Source organism: Opisthocomus hoazin, chromosome Z (assembly GCF_030867145.1).
Source record: "Opisthocomus hoazin isolate bOpiHoa1 chromosome Z, bOpiHoa1.hap1, whole genome shotgun sequence".
In the NCBI taxonomy this organism is placed as follows: domain Eukaryota; kingdom Metazoa; phylum Chordata; class Aves; order Opisthocomiformes; family Opisthocomidae; genus Opisthocomus; species Opisthocomus hoazin.
The window spans coordinates 16204384-16216993 of NC_134454.1; the positions used below are offsets into that span (position 1 = coordinate 16204384).

The 12610-nt window shown below is 38.2% G+C and overlaps 1 protein-coding gene across 2 annotated transcripts in view; it reads left to right on the forward strand.

Annotated features, from left to right (window-relative positions):
• KCNN2 (potassium calcium-activated channel subfamily N member 2) overlaps positions 1-11656 on the forward strand; it is a 75910-nt gene extending 64254 nt beyond the window's left edge. For both annotated transcript variants that reach the window (XM_075411178.1, XM_075411179.1), the window contains 4 exons: positions 591-701; positions 3243-3370; positions 8858-8927; positions 10824-11656. In XM_075411178.1, coding sequence (XP_075267293.1) covers positions 591-701; positions 3243-3370; positions 8858-8927; positions 10824-11111 — 597 coding nt within the window. In that variant the 3' untranslated portion in view covers positions 11112-11656. The remainder of the gene's footprint in view (positions 1-590; positions 702-3242; positions 3371-8857; positions 8928-10823) is intronic.
• Positions 11657-12610: the final 954 nt, after the last annotated feature.

The window sequence follows — 12610 nt, forward strand, 5'->3', positions numbered from 1 at the left end:
CATTTACTGTAGGAAAAGGTTGTTGAAGGACTCAGAGAACAGCAGGGAAGTATACTAAAGTATACGCTAAATTTACGTTAAGTAAATTGAAGTAAAATGATTAATGCTAAATTTATGATTATTTTTAGGCCCTACAGAAAATCCTAAGAAACTTTTCTTTTTTTGTATGCTAAACACTAATCTAATCTTATTTCCTCCTTAGCAATTGCTGTAACCTTGAGACACATGTTAAGAACAGGATATTCTGCATTTATTTACTCATATTGCGGGTTTTAAAAGTTGTTTTGTTCACCCCCTTTGTTTATGCACTAGAAATGGGACATGTTCAAATTTTCAACCTCTCCAGGAGAAATAGCAGAACTTCTAAATTATGCTACTACTAATGATCTTGATACCTTGACAGTTTGCCAGCCTGTAATTACTGACTTTTCCTATTACTCTGAACTGAAATAGCTGTAGTGTGTTCACTCTTTTACCAGGGATGAATCACATGATGCCTGCCATACTTCTACATCAAAGGAGAAACTTCCACTAAAAACTCTGCAAAATGCAGTCGTAACATCTCGGGGGATTTGTTTTGTTGTTTTCAGGGTGCTGGGTGCACTGCACTGGTGGTAGCTGTGGTGGCAAGGAAGTTAGAACTTACCAAAGCTGAAAAACATGTGCATAATTTCATGATGGACACCCAGCTAACTAAAAGAGTAAGTCATGCTTCATATTCACAACTGAAAAGGAAATGTGTTTTTATTTATTTCTGCATTTGTTTTAAATAGTGTCCAGCTCTGTTCTCCTAGTGAACTTTTTCAGGGGTGTGATTTTGCAAGCAGAAGGAATTGAATGCCGTGAGCTTTTCTCTGAATTGAGGACGACTCCAATTCTCAGCAGATTTGGAGGATTTGAGGGCACTATACATGGTCCTTGCAGCTGGAAGATAGGTGGTATAACCAGCAGTTAAATACTGTGAACTAAAGATTATTATATTAAACTAAAAAACTTCCATGCAGCGTATGAGAAGAATATACAAAATTTTTGTAGCTACAATAGGTAAAATAACTGGTATATACAAGAATTTCAAGATATGAAGGACATTCTTAAGAAAAAGACATGTTCATAGTTTGTGAGTGAGACAGTCTTTGCAATTGCTTTGTGTACTCAACATAGGGTTAATTTAGCGGCACACAGTAGTGAAGTGCCTTGAAAGATGTTTGTAAAGAATAGTATTTTTGGAAGAGATTATATAAAAAAAACCCGCTAGAAATCATTAGAATTTGTAAAAATATTTTAAAATTTTCCGTATGAAATATAGTTTAAGTTACAATAACATCTTGGAAAATGAAAGAATGCAGTAAACGATGCAATGGAAATCCTTTATTGAAATAAAACAGGACAGCATCGAGGGAACAAGAAAACGAGTAGGAGCTACACAATCCTCTCAACTTGTTTGATCTTTGTTACTGAGAAGAGCCAATACAGAGAGGAAGGTCCTTACACTCCTGACATCAACTCAGCAGAGCTTGTCCTTGCTAATGGGCAGCGAGGGATGCCGATGCCTGAGCTGGAAGCGATGTCTCTGCTCTAGGCGGCAGGGAGGTTGGCGGCCTCAGCACAGCCCCATGCGGCCCTGCTGCTGCGGAGAGCCGCGTCGCGTCTCTGCATGCCGCGTTTCCAGGACGCGGCAGCACGCCACTCCCGTTGGGCTGGATCCCTCGCTTCCATGCCCGTCGCTGCTAACAGCTGCTGTCTCCCCTAAGCAGTCACGGTGGCGAAAGACTAAGGGCGAGTGAGAAGATAGTTCTTATGTAGGTATGAAGGGTGTCTGACTTGAGGTGTCTATCTGAGTTCATTGATTTACCGTCCTGTTATAGTCAGTAAAGGTCTTGTTGATACTAGACCACAGACAGCAATTTGTCCCTCCCTAACACAGGAGATTTTCTGCTGTAATCTGACAGCTGAGCTCAAAATATCTTTCATGAGGTAAAAAGGTTTTGTAAATACTGGACAGATTTTGAGTCTGGTGTTCATTTGTGTTCATTTGTGCCTTTTAAAGTTTCCTGTCTTCAGGTATCCTTCCTATAAATCTAAGTATCAGCCTCATACTGTATCCAAGTGGTGCTTTGGTAGCTTCAAACTCATGACACTCAAAGCATGTAAAAAGCTAACGAAGCAAGCAAATCTGAGATGCCCATCAGGTCACAAATCAGTTACGCAGATACCAGAGAGGTTTCCTAGCAGCCTGAAGATAGCCATACGTTGTGGAAATGCAAGGACTGTATACAGATTGTGAGGAGGTCTCTAAAATGTGGTTGTGCTTCTGCTGAAGTCAGGACGAGGGTTCTCCAACACTTCAGCGGGTACCAGGTGGGGACGTCTCGCTGGGAAGAGCTACTGCATGGCATTCCTGCAAGGCCTTTACCTAGACGTTGATGTAGCTCTGACACTGCAGTGACTGGCATGATGTAAAGTCAGAGGGAGAGAAAATAAAGTTTAATAATGAGGACAGTTTTCCTTTGTGAATAACCCAGTTATTCTGTCATTAATCAACATTGCATTGAAATTCTTTGTCTGTTATTTTTAAGCATTCTTGAAAATTTTGGAGGGCCTAAGAAGGAACTGTAGGTACTCTTACTTTTAACATTTTATGGAAAGCCTCATTCAAAAAAAAATTCAAAGTGCTTATGAAATAGAACACTGGCCACATTAATTGACAAGATGGCCACATTAATTGACAAGATATCTTTTCATCTCCCCAGGGAATGGTGACAAAGAAACAAGAATAAAGATGTAAACAAAAAAAGAAGAAAAGTATGTTCAAACAGCTTTGGAAATTTAAGAGACTTAAATTTCTAAGAGAATTAAGAGATACTAACCACAGAACAAGAAATAGAGAAATACTATAATCCTGTTAAACACATTTAGTTAATTAACATACAGATAATGCATTAGTATTTCCTCACTGTAATTTGTGTTGCCATAGACATCAAACAGTGCTAACTCTTTAAAGAGGAACAAATTATCGCCAATACAGAGAGAGCTATTCCCATTATCAAGTTTGTAATTAACACAGAAATTGCTCAGCAGTCCTCTTGGTCCAGTTATTGCTTTCTGCCCTTGGTGCTCTAGCTTCTTGAGGTACCCACTTCCCACAGTTAGGCATGGTCGTAAGGACTCTAGAAAGAGTTTATACCAGAAAACATGACATGATGCTACTTTTGTCAGCCTGGTGTTTTTCTTTTGTTAAACAGGTGAAAAATGCAGCGGCCAATGTACTCAGGGAAACATGGTTAATTTATAAAAACACAAAGCTGGTTAAAAAGATAGACCACGCGAAAGTAAGGAAACATCAACGCAAATTCTTGCAAGCTATTCATCAGTAAGTACTATTTTGCTTTGCTTTTCCTCTCCAGGTGTTTTCTCCCTTGGTTTTTCTCTCCTTCCTAGTCACTGTTAGTCCCCATGTCACATCCTGCCCCCTCCCTTCTCTCTCCACCCCGCCTTCACAGAACATTGTTGTTGAGGTTGATTTTTCTCTAAGAGTAAGACAAAGATAAGGTTTTACTTTATTAGCTGTTTACAAAAAATAAAAAAGTATGCTGTCTGTGTATGTCCAATATGGACAAACTTTTATATCCTAGTCACTGTTAGTCCCCATGTCACATCCTGCCCCCTCCCTTCTCTCTCCACCCCGCCTTCACAGAACATTGTTGTTGAGGTTGATTTTTCTCTAAGAGTAAGACAAAGATAAGGTTTTACTTTATTAGCTGTTTACAAAAAATAAAAAAGTATGCTGTCTGTGTATGTCCAATATGGACAAACTTTTATATATATATATATATATATTTAGGAGTTTCCCATGCTTCATGGATTAGCTAAGACTTTTTTTGGTTTTTTGCCACTAAGGCTATCCTTTGTTGTTATGTATTTGCTTACAGGTAGTAAGATACATGCTATAATACACAGAAGAAAATGAAAAAAGTTTCCTTTGTAGTAGATGTTTTAATAATGTAAAATCAGAATGATGTGATAGCATAGAGCCAGTGAATATGTATGTAGTGTTTAATGAAAAGAATATGCATCAAGCATCATTTTACAGGCCAACAGCAATTAGTTACCTCTCTCCACCATATAATCTCAGTGCATAAAATCAAATGTTGCTGTGTCAGCTATGACCCCTGACATCTGCTCTAGAAAATGAGAGTATACGCCAACAGTCGTTGTGTGACCTTTGAGCACCTCTGGCATGATTCAAATGAGTTTTTCCTCTCTACTGAAATCTTAAGGGGTTGAAAACAAGCCTGGCAACAGTAACCAGTAGTGGGATTAAACTAAATTATAGTACTGCCAGACTACAAGTGTTTATCTAAAATTCGTAATATGTATTTGTCAGAAAGTACATCAAAACAAGCAGAACTGCACAATGATTCAGCTGCTCTTCCTTGGACTACATGGGAGAAAAAACAAGACTTTTGTCCCAAGGAACCTATGCCAGCACCCATGCCACTTTTTGTCTGTGCTGTTTGATGTCCCCATCCAGCCTGGGGCAGCCGTTTGTACAGCCTATGAAATTAGTTCCCATGAGATACTGGGGAGATGACAGAATCACAGAATGGTAGGGGTCAGAAAGGAGCTCTAGGGATCATCTAGTCCAACCCCGTTGCTAAAGCAGGGTCACCTCGAGCAGGTTGCACAGGACCTCATCCAGGAGGGTTTTGAATATCTCCAGAGAAGGAGAATCCAGAACCCCTCTGGGCAACCTGTTCCAGTGCCCTGTCACCCTCAAAGTAAAGCAGCTCTACCTCACGTTCAGCTGGAACTTCCTATGCTTCAGTTTGTGCCCATTGCCCCTTGTCCTGTCGCTGGGCACCACTGAAAAGAGTCTGGCCCCATCCTCCTGACACCCACCCTTAAGGTACTGGTAAGCATTTAGAAGATCCCGTCACAGCCTTCTCTTCTTCAGGCTGAACAAGCCCAGCTCCCTCAGCCTTTGCTTGTAGGAGAGATGCTCCAGTCCTCTGATCACCTTTGTAGCCCTCCACTGGACTCTCTCCAGTAATTCCTCATCTTTCTTGAACTGGGGAGCCCAGAACTGGACACAGTACTCCAGATGAGGCCTCACTAGGGCAGAGTAGAGGGGAAGGAGAACCTCCCTCGACCTTCTGGCCACACTCTTCTTAATGCACCCCAGGATCCCATTGGCCTTCTTGGCAGCCAGGGCACACTGCTGGCTCATGGTCAACTTGTCGTCCACCAGCACTCCCAGGTCCCAGGAGATGTAAATAAATTAAGTAAATTTATTTTCAAACTAATTTTTTGATAACTTTGAAGTGTGGGTCTGTGTGCGAGCCAGCCTGTGAGGAGATGTGAGAGAAGCATCCATCAAGAAAAGAACACATATGTGTCATGTCATCTGGCAGGAAAGACAGGAAGAAAAGGCCAGGTTATCATATTTTCTGTTAGTAAATTTACGCTAACAGTCATTGTTTCTCTGTTTCATAGCAGTGTTTTAAAGCAATGAGTATCTAAGATTAAGGTATGAAGTATTCTATAAACCTTGATTACCGTATTATATTTAGGAGTCTTACATTATTAAGTGTTACTGTACTATTGCAGAAATACTTGAAGGAATGAAAAGATTATAAAAGTCAAGGCATTTTTAATGTGGATGTAAAAAGTATATTTTCCCAGTTTGGTCATCCTGCTTAGCTCAAAAGGATTGGGAGGCAGAGAGGAGTGGCAGGGCTTCTGGAGTAGCAGATGGCATGTCCACTGCATCCTTTGTTGGACTTGAATCCTTAATTGCAAAGGTTATTCCTTAACTTTTTAACTTTGCTGTTTATTTTGTGTGTGTCTGTGTGTATGCGCATACATGTTCAGAGAAGAAGCTAAAAAGCACAGCAGGCTCAATCTGCAGCTTTATATGTCATTCAAGCCTAGCAGAGCTTCACAGGGTGTAAAGTGGTGTTCTGCAACTGCCTTAAAAATTCACTAATGAGGTGGAGTGAAGAAGGTGGCAGCAGTAATTTTCTGCTACCTGTGCCAACTGAACTTTGAATAGCTATGTTAACAATGCATCTCCCTCTGTCCTTTAGCACTTTGCATCCCATTCCCAAAACTTTTATGTTTAAGAAGAAAAAAAAAAAAAGGACTATTTTCTCAATATGTTGAAGAATGTGCCATGGATGAAAACATTGCCCTAGCAGTTTGCTTTCTTCCACCTGTAGCTGAGTAGATGGGTGCAAATTATTTTTTCTCCCTTTGCATCTTTTGAGTTTTCTCACGGGACTTATTGTAGTGTACGGCTCTTTTCCATCTTTCTGGATTCTTGGGTTTTTATTGTTCCCCTTCCTTCACCTTTCCAACCATTTCACTGGAGACAGAAATAAAAGGAGTGATGTTTCAGGGCCAGTTTTATATGAGAAACCAGCTTAGATCATGATAACAATCTCAAACTCACAGTCACCGCTTTAAAACTGCCTTCAGCTGTTCTGGGTCTTTTTTTGCTTCTCGTGCACACTAAATAAGATGAAGGTGAAAACATGACTCTAAATGATACTATTAAAAGGTTTTTGATGTATTGTATAAATAAGAAGATCAACAGACGATAGTTAATGGGAAGGTTTGAAGCTATTGCAGGTTCCTTCATCGTGAATGCAAGTGAGTTAGACTGCACTACAGGCAGTTAGATTGAAAGAAGTAGCAACTCCCTAGGACTTCTCACCTGCTGAGTCAAGCCCGCTGTGCTCATTTGGTTGTTTTAGTATATTTTACAGTTTGTTTTCTTTTGTTTTTTCTTTTTATTTCAACAAAATGAAAATAGAGCTCGGAAGTAAGTTGTATGAGCTGTTCCTTTCTAAATTTGCAGAGTTTACCACTGTCTGCATGCAAAAAATAGAGTCTTTATCTGTGAACTTCAGTGGTCTGATTGCTGCCATGGAAACGCGATCCAGAATCATGATCTTTTGCTGTGATAAGTGAAGTTCATAAAATCAGGGTGTTTCATATTTTCTCTTACTGAATTTAAGAATGAAAGTCTGACAGTTTTCTTTAAATCCGGCTGCTGCAGCTAAAGACTTGCCATTACCTAGAGATACATTTTTACAGTCTGTGACAGGTATTGGGTTAGTTAACATGAGGAATTATCATGCTGGTGTCAGCTGGTACTTTTATTGCTACAATAACAATGGATTTCTTGGACTTTTTAAAATTAAATTACTAACTGGCAAACAGATGAGTCAATCTTAAGAAAAACGGAAAACATATCTTCTGCAAGTTATTTGAGTTGCTCACCAGAACATTAGGGTTAGCACCATACGGCCAAATTGTTACATGGTTACCTCTGAGTAATTATTCTGTTCTGAGACTGTAATGATATAACTCCATACCTTGGAGACTTCTCCATATTTTTTGCTTTAGAATAGCTCCAGCTCATAGCCTCTGAAAGCACCGTTCCTACAGTCTGCATTTATGTTGTGCGCTGAAGGAAGCCCCCAGAGGAGAAAGATCATGTGGCATTCCAGTAACAAGCCACTGTAATGTCAATTTAATGTGAAAAATTGATTTCTAACTTAACAGAATTATTTACATGTGTTTTAAAAGATATTTCACTCTTCACAACTGATTTTCTCATGGTATTTAGCCTAGGTATGAAAGGAAATGCTAGGTAACTAAAGATCTGAACAGAAACCTCCTGATTTTGGAATATCTCCAAGAAGGCTTTCTTTAACTTTCTAAGTAACACTATCAGTGAGAAATAGGTAGAGCATCCATTAGCAACCCATCTGGCACAAAATCCTGCCAAACTTATTTTCATCTGACAGCTAACCAAATGGTTAGCTTGGTTGGCCCTTGACATACAAGTAGACTGCATGATACCTTGTCACACATTGTTTGTAAATTGATGTGTTGTTTTTTAAAAATGTTCTTTCATGCTTAGAACAACCACCAGAAAAGTCATTGAAAGTCCAAATAATTCTCTGTTGGGAAATGCTGAACAACTTACTCGTACTTAAGGGAGAAATTGCTGATTTGTAAAAATCACATCTACAGCCACTCCTCTAGTGGTTAATCTGAAGAACATGGACTTTGTTTCAGGGAACACATAAGAAAGGAGATGTATATATCTTTCAAAGAATGTGCATAACTAATAATAATGCAGATAGGTAGGCATCAAAGAGAAAAATATACCCTTGCTGCTTCTTTCATAGTTTTTCAATGCTCTAGTTTAAAAAGCACATTGAAAATGAATGTCTAATGTAAGTTAAAATCTAATCATGTTTAGATTCACAAATTAGATAGAAAAATTTAATGTACTGGCAAGTATGTTGGTTATTTAGCTGCTGGTCAGATGGAAGTTCTGTTTAAAGTAATGAGAAACTCACTTATCACTGTATTTCCATCAGGTTCAAACACCTGCTAACCCAATCCATTTCGGACAGAACAGGGCTAATACCTGTATCTAGTCATGTAGGCATGGGAAGATTCTTGATTGCTACATTAATGACAAAAAATATTTGTTCTATGTTTCTTCCTATATCTACTTGTCACGATACTGAGGCTTCGAGGAATGTTTTGGCTTTCTTTCATATAGTCTGGATAAATTGTTATCTCCCTTTTTGAATTCAACTTTGACCATGGCAAATGGTATTCTCCAGGACATCACATTTCCTTGCTCTTTCCTTTTTTTGCGGTGTTGAAGAAGCATGCTTCTCATTGTAGCAGGCACATGACCGATTCTGACTTTACACAAAGTACTCAAGGCATTGTCCATGCAGTTATTTGCTCTTGTAAGTTTTGTGCATGCTTTTTAGAAATCATGTGACCATGGATACAAAAGAATCTGACTTAAAATTCCACTTTTTAGATTAAGAAGTGTAAAAATGGAACAAAGGAAGCTGAATGACCAAGCCAACACTTTGGTAGACCTGGCAAAGGTTAGTAGGCATTTAAAGTTGTTTCAACATCCATCCTTTGAAAATGAAGAGTTTGTAAGTGAAAATGTTACACATTGTACAGTACGTGCAGATATTGTTAACAAATTAGTTATCACTAAAAAATGAAAATATGTGTCTGTTTTGTGGTAACACCTACTGAAGAAAAAATCTTGTTAATGGCTCTGGCCAAAGTTTGAATGCACCCTATTTATTAATTTTTTTTGTACATTTAAAAAAGATTTCACATTTGAGAGGCTGATCCAGAGAGCTCCTGAAGTGACTGCAGTGGTCGTGGTAAATGCTGAACTGTGAGTGAGCCATAGTAGTGTAGTGCTGTGCAGTAAAGAGATTTCCCGTCTGTTGATGGTGACTGTGCCATGAGTGACCATAGTACACAGGCTGTCACGCAGACTGGAATTAAAAGTTCTGGTTTTCTATTCCTGTTGTCTTATGCAGCACTGACTTTCAACAAGTAAATTTAGATCTGCATTTATTTATTTATTTATTTAAGTTTTTATAGTCAATAATAACTGCCTACTTTGCCATATATCATAAGGCTTTATTAACCTTTTTTAAGCCATTTAAGGTGAAGCCTGTTCAGTTGCAAACTGATTTGTCTCTTGGTGCTGGGATTTTTTATTAATAAAAAATAATAACTAGAGCATTAGAGGGCTAAGTTCATAGCATTCCATATTTCACATTAGACCTCAGCATTTAACAATTTGATCTAAATTTGAGGCTACATTAGAGGCATTAATGGGATTTTCCTAAGGGTTTCTTGTACACCTCTTCAGGAACCTCAAAACCCTCCTCAATTTGAAGTGCGTCAAAGCAAAGCTTAAACTCTTCAGTGTTCGTTCCCCTTTTGCGTTAGAGAAATGCCTGACAACTGCAGTTGCTGAAAATACATTTCAGTCTAGCGCTTCTGGCAACTGATAAGGACTTTTCAGATACTATTTAATGTAGACTACTTTGCTTTCAAGGATTATACTAGCCTCTTGAAACATGGGGCAGCAAAATAGGTTATCAACACTCATCTGATACTGAAGTTCTTTACACTTCAGGCAGTCAGTAATTCAATTAATTTTGATTCCCTTTGGAGTCTTTATAAACTTCAACCAAATTCTACTGAATTACATCCAGTTTTCACTCTAGTTTAAGTCTAATCTTAAGCTTCAGTCTATCAGAGGGAGAACTTCAGTCATTATTTTTAACCAGTTCCAAGTCTTTATGAAATAACACATTTCAGATTATGTTTTTACTGACCACTGTGGCATTTTAAAGTACACGCTATATGCTTGCTGTAACCAAACACTGTTTTGTAGAGGGCAGGTACACTGAGGGACGCAGAAGCAGAGAAGCATACAACTGAGGTTTTACTCGTTGCACTACATGTCAAAAACAATCCACCCAACTACTCTTACTACAGCCAGTTCAAGAAAACTTGGTCAGTTTAAGGAGAAATCAAATGAACAACTATTTGTGTTCTGCTTAGAAGAATGAGGGTGTTTAAAACCAGAGGAAATACAGAAGAGCCAAGAATGGATCGCTGCTTCAGAGCCTTTGGTCTCCTGGTGCCTTACACACTGACTGTTCGCAAAGCTTAGCATGGTGCCTTTCTAACCACCTGAACTTCCAAAAAAGGTCTGGTCTTTTGTCAGACATCTAAAGTGCTACTCAAAATATATTACATTTCTTCTCAACAAATTTAGTAGAAAGTTTCTTCTGAATCTACAAGGAAAATTATTTCATAAGACTAGATATTGTTATAATACTCATTTATTTTTTTTTGGTGAAGTGCAAAAACATTTACAAAGTGTTGTAGAGGTGTGCTGTTTGTTACAATGCTTGTAAGATCTCTGTAATAAATCTTTGTTTACATCCTTCTACTTTCAGACTCAAAACATCATGTATGACATGATTTCCGACTTAAATGAAAGAAGCGAAGATTTTGAGAAGAGAATTGTTACTCTGGAAACTAAACTGGAAACTTTGATTGGTAGCATTCAAGCTCTCCCTGGACTGATTAGCCAGACAATCAGCCAGCAACAGAGGGACTTCCTCGAGGCTCAGATACAAAATTATGACAAGCATGTTGCCTACAGTGCTGAACGATCACGGTCTTTGTCAAGAAGAAGGAGATCATCCTCCACAGCACCACCAACTTCATCAGAGAGTAGCTAGAAGAGAATAAGTTAACCACAAAATAAAGACTTTTTGCCATCATATGGTCAATATTTTAGCTTTTATTGTAAAGCCCTATGGTTCTAACCAGTGTTATCTGGGTTCTGATGTCAGAATCCTAGAAACCTGAACACATTTTAGGCCAAAATGAGTGAAAACTCTTCTTTTTTCCCCCTCCTCCTCTCAGATGCACAGTGAATGCACTTATTATTGCTATATTAGATTGTTCCTCCTGTAATTTCACTAACTTTTTATTCATGCACTTCAAACAAACTTTACTACTACAGTATATAATATAATAAAAAGGTTAATGAAAAGGTTAACTTCTGCACATAGTTGCTTGGTTACTTGGACTTAACAACTAAAAAAAAGCTCATGATCAAAAGGCCTGATTATAAGCTTGTAAGAAACAAAATTCAAGCTTAATAATAATCTCTCAGTATGAAAGATATTTAATTCTCCAAACTTTGCTTGCAGTGGAGGGGGAAAAAAATCAATATTCGTCTAACAGTTTGCTGTATATGTATAGTCATTTTAAAAGGTCACTGACAGCTTCAATTTCTGAAGTGATTAATTAAAAATATAGTTTATCCTAGAAAATAACTTCTGAAGTATGCTATGGGTTTTTAAAATCTTCTTAGGGCTTTTGTTTAACATGCATTTGTACACACACACATAGATAATATGTATACATATATATTTATGTATATAAAATTATTTATGCAATGCCCGTGGCAAAGATCTTTTAAACTGACTATTTGTAAAGCTGCTGGCATGCAAAGCACAGGTAAAGTCCTGTTCACTTATTTAGAGGCTCATAATTATGCCAGGTAAGTATGTCCAGACAGTAGCATCACTTTCAAGCTGGAAGTCTCCCATTAATGCTATTTGGGTTTTGAAAGTGTTAGGTTGCTACTTTCTCCACTTCTTTCTTTGTGTTTAAAGTTTCTGGAGTGAATGACTGACACACAGAGTTACAGTATACACAATTGTGTGATGGCAGTACAATGTTCTGTATACATTAAGTTTGGGTAATCCCCATGGTTTCTGCTATGCAGTCAAGCTTAGCAAGAAACTTGTAGCAACATTTTAAAAACTTGTAAAAAAAACTGCTGTACACTGGAGTTACAGCACTGAGTATCTGTGGTACTTTACTTTCATGCACAAATAGCGTCTCCTGCTTTCTTAAAAACACCCACAAAGCACAGTGTGCGTGTTTATGAAGAAGTTCTGGCTGACCTTTCTCGTGGTTTGTATTCCAGAGTAGCAAACCTAGGTAAGCTGAAATGCTTAGCAAGTGCAACTTGCATTCGCAATTCCTAATCATAAACAGGAAATTATTTGACTTTAAGAAATACAGTACTTGCTATTTGTGAAATATACTAGTCCTGTCTCCCTCAGCTAATTTACAGACAAGGGTGACACTATGGCTGAGTATTAGCAAGTAGGCATGGCTGGCTGTTTCCAAGGAATACTACGTCTGCCTAGAAGTACGTGAC